This window comes from Populus nigra, chromosome 1 (genome assembly GCF_951802175.1).
Source record: "Populus nigra chromosome 1, ddPopNigr1.1, whole genome shotgun sequence".
NCBI lineage: Eukaryota > Viridiplantae > Streptophyta > Magnoliopsida > Malpighiales > Salicaceae > Populus > Populus nigra.
Window position 1 is genome coordinate 25,485,934 of NC_084852.1, and position 4,609 is coordinate 25,490,542.

General features: G+C 39.2%; 1 protein-coding gene across 1 annotated transcript; it reads left to right on the plus strand.

The window, feature by feature from the left end:
- Nucleotides 1–2,409: 2,409 nt before the first annotated feature.
- LOC133697091 (AAA-ATPase At4g25835-like) lies at nucleotides 2,410–4,251 on the plus strand. The gene has a single exon (XM_062119442.1). It carries the CDS (start codon nucleotides 2,592–2,594, stop codon nucleotides 4,164–4,166), a length of 1,575 nt encoding a protein of 524 aa, XP_061975426.1. The 5' UTR covers nucleotides 2,410–2,591; the 3' UTR covers nucleotides 4,167–4,251.
- Nucleotides 4,252–4,609: the final 358 nt, after the last annotated feature.

A 4,609-nucleotide genomic window follows, 5' to 3' on the forward strand; every position in this document is an offset into this window, starting at 1 on the left:
GATATCCCAATTTAATTAGTTGTGGGGATATAAATTATAATGAAGTTCAAAACCCAATCTAGCTAGCTAGCTGGCTGCTGCTGCTGCTGCTTTCTTCTTCTTCTTCTCATCATGTGTGTGAGTGCGCAATGTGAGGTGGATAAGTTGCCATTCCAAAGCTTCTTTATCTCTTTTTTCTTCTTTTGTTAATAAAGCACTGCTTTTGTCCACGCACTGTCTCTCCACTTGTTAATGAAGTACAATCCTAGTCTAGGACAAGAAGAATCCCAACTGTCAATGCCTCTTGACTGGTCGTTAATGATCTTTGATGATTTTCAAGGGAAGAACTATCGTCGCCCATCATCACAACAAGTACGTAGTTATCTTAGCAAACCAACCATCATATATAGAGAAGCAAAATATACGTTAAAATAACCCTAAAAACATGAGATTTTGACAAGGAAAGCAATGCAAACTCATGTTGAAAAGAAATTAATTACAGTGCATGCATGGACAACTCTACTGTGTTTGGTCATCTTAACTATGCTTTACTACACTGATAGTGTGCGTATATATATATATATGATAGAATTCTTGGTTGATCGAATCCTAGCCACTTGATGTTTGACATTGGAGGTGGAGCCTTTATAATCCATGGCTTTATTCTTGATTCTCCTAGCTAGCTAGAAACACAGCTTTCCGAGTTTTCTCCAAGCCCTCCATGCTTGCTGGTTGTGGCTTTTCATGTTAACAAAAACCCTTTTTTTCTTTTTTCCCTTTTGCTTTGTTTTCTCCTTTAACAAATCTCAACCATTTTTCATAGCTTAAAAAAACTAAAAGTGTAACCAAAACACATGTAGGACAGCGGTATATCACCGCTAGATTGCAATCTGAAGGGTGAGCATTCCCTCACTTTCTTCAAAGTATTTTTGGACCAAATTTTGGCAAAAGAACTGTAAATCAAACTTTGCTTAAAAGCAAATTAAAGCATTCAAAGTTTTGAGAAATTTTCGAGTGGAGCGGAAGAGAATATGTTCGATCCGCTCATTATCCACCGCCACTCTTCTTTTCACAACAAAAAAAGTGAAGAAAATAGAGCAGTGATTAATTCTTTCTTTCCCAGCTTGGAATTGGATCGTGCATTTACCAGCATAAATTTGGTTAAATCATGCGTTCTATAATTTTATAATGCCATGAAAAAACTACTGATGACATGAGGCAACAGGGCATGCATGCTCAATTATGATCATGTAAGATCCAATGGAGTACTCCTTTTAGACTAAGCGGACTATCCAAATGGATCTTTATAATTTCGAACAAATTAACAATGAAATTTCTACAACTTTTCCACATTCCCTTTCATGTGAATTTTATTCCTGGGATTTCTCAAGAAACTTTACTCGTCATCTTCAAAGCTAATTTTCTGAATATAAAAGGATATAAAAGTTGCAGCATTAATTTTTGCAATATGCCCTATTTCCCTTTCTATTGTTCTCACCTAGCTAGACCTCTCTCTTGCTAGCTTCACTTTCATCATGATCGGACCTGAAATTAGTAGTCATAGCTGATTATCAAGTGTGCAACCAAGCCACTTATTAAACCTAACATAACCTAGTAAGACAAACTAATTATTTATTAACTTGGATGGTGTTTTATATCAAAATTAAAAGTTAATCTAGTCAATTTAGTAGATTAACCTCGACTAATTTTATATCTTTTCTTAATCTGAATTGACCTATTCAACTTATAACATAACAAGTCTTGAGCTAAATCGGGATTTATATCTATACTTTCTAATACCTTTTTTTTAGCAATCATCCGAAATTAAGTGGCTAGCCACGGCAAATCTTAGCCTCTCAAGGTATATAACACATTTCTCAATATTCCAGTGATCATGCATGTATAGAGAAAAGAAAGTCAGATTAAGAAAAGAGAACCAAGTTGATTGATTGAATGGGAGAGCTATGTAATACAGTGTAAATGTGAAACATCATGAATAGGATGATTTATGGGACTACTACTATATGCTGTCACCAATCGCACAATTATCATGTATATATTCTCTGATCATGATGAGTGTAATTATTCCCAAGAACATTCTCTGACCTAAGCGAACCCCATATTAGAGAAGGAAAAAGCAAAAGATGATTGGTAAAGAGGGGAGCAAAAGCAAAAGCAATCTATCTTCTCGTGTGTTTACATGCACACTCCATGCCCTAGTGTGCCTCTTCTCTACTTTTTTTCTTTCTTTCTACTCTAGCTAGCGCGTCTAGTAGTGCTATTGCAGCTTACATGGAAAAACAAAAGCAAAAGAAGACTGGTCGGCTTCACCTTTAACTTTATCTTTGCTGCTGCTTTTTCCAGACCTCTGAACACTCACTGTCTTTGCCTTCATATGTCTCTTTTTAGAGTTTTCCATAAGGTTGCAGATATCTTACTCAAAACCATATACATACACTATATACCCAACATAATCATCAATAAACAATCCCCACCCTCCTCCCATTTGTCATCTTCCATGATATAAATGCCGAACCTCCTCAAACATTGCATATAGCTAGGCAGAGACAAAATCACAATTCACCAACCCAAAAAACATACAACAGACAAACATGGAGATATTGTCACAACTTTGGTCACTCTTAGGCCTTCTCACAGTTCTTCAAAACATCTTACCTACACAACTCCTCTCCCTTCTTCACTCCCTCTATGAGTCCCTCCAGGACTTCATCTCCCCATATTCATACTTTGACATCCCTGAATTTAATGGCTACTGTGGTGTTGACATCAATGATCTCTACCGCCATGTCAACCTCTATCTCAACTCTGTCAATTCCTCTGCCACTGCCTCCACCTGCCGACGCTTCACCCTCTCCCGTTCCAAGTCATCCAATTGCATTTCCTTCACTATAGCTCCCAATCATACCATCCACGACTCCTTCAATGGCCATTCTCTTTCTTGGACACACCATGTGGACACTGTCCAGGACTCATTAGAAGAGAAACGTAGCTTCACTCTCAAGCTTCCAAAGCGACTCCGGCATTTGCTTCTGTCGCCTTATATCCAGCACGTGACATCACGTGCTGAAGAGTTTGAGCGAGTGTCAAGAGAAAGGAGGCTGTTTACTAACAATGGCAATGCTTCATACGAGTCAGGCTGGGTCTCAGTTCCTTTCCGTCATCCATCCACCTTCGAAACTCTGGCTCTTGAGCCTCACTTGAAGAAGCAGATGATGGAGGACTTGAAGGCATTTGCTAGTGGCAGAGAGTTTTATCACAGAGTTGGACGGGCATGGAAGAGGGGATACTTGCTTTATGGTCCACCAGGGTCGGGCAAATCAAGTCTGATAGCTGCAATGGCTAATTATTTGTGCTATGATGTTTATGATCTTGAACTCACCAAAGTCACTGACAACTCAGAGCTCAGAGCTTTACTAATCCAGACTAGTAATCGATCAATAATTGTCATTGAGGACATAGACTGCTCCCTTGATCTGACTGCTGATAGAATGATGAAGGCCACTACTGCTACTGCAACAAGAAGGAAAAGATCATCATCATCAGGTTATAATAAGGACCTGGGTACAGGCAATGATCAGTTATTAGAGGAGAGTGGGCGTGTTACCTTGTCAGGTCTCCTCAACTTCACAGATGGATTATGGTCTTGTTGTGGGGAGGAGAGGATAATAGTGTTCACAACCAATCATCGAGAAAATGTGGATCCTGCATTGGTTCGATGCGGGCGGATGGACGTGCATGTTAGCTTAGGCACCTGTGGGATGCATGCATTCAAGGCATTGGCTATGAACTATCTTGGGATAGAGTGGCATTCTTCGTTTGATGTGGTAGAGAGCTGTATACGGTCAGGTGGCGCACTCACTCCTGCTCAGATAGGGGAGATATTGCTGCGGAATAGAGGGAACAATGTTGATTTAGCAATAAAAGAAGTGGTGTCTGCAATGCAAGCCAGAATTTTGAGTACTGGCAGCACTGAACATCTAAATACCAGTATAGAGTATGAAGATATGGCGGCCTTGACAAGATCACCTCAGAGTGTGTTAACGGTGGGGTCACCGGAGAATTGGGACTCATCTCCGGGGAAGACTAATGGAAAGAAGAGGAAGGCAAAGTTTCTTGTTAGATTAAGATCTTTGACCAAGTCTGACTCTGGTAGAAGGGGTGTGTGAGAGTTTTGATGTACTCTTCTGTTATAAAACTTTTGAAAATTGAAACTAATCTGTCAGCTAATAATTAAGTAAATTAATTCTTCTACTGTATACCTCCATATAATCTAATCAGTAAGTAAATACCTTCAGAACACAGCTTTTATGTGATCTGTTTATTTTAAATGTCCTGCTCAATCAATGCCAGAAGTTGTCTTGCTCAACTCATATTAGTAGTTTAAGCTTACAAATGGACCACACCCTATGAGTGTGAAGAGATTGAAACATACATGCAAGAAGAAACGGAAGAAAATGAATGGCATTGACGATGACAACATCCTGCACAGTTGTTCATTGAAGTTGAGTCACTTTAGGAAGATAATCCGCCACCATGTTCTCTATCCCATGCAAGATATCTACAAGCAGCAATAGCCGTGCCTGTATTACTAAAAGCATTAGAGGTAAAT

What these genes read in the sequence shown, in the direction of transcription:
- LOC133697091 (XM_062119442.1), top strand. Translation starts at nt 2,592, where the DNA reads ATGGAGATATTGTCACAACTTTGGTCACTCTTAGGCCTTCTCACAGTT.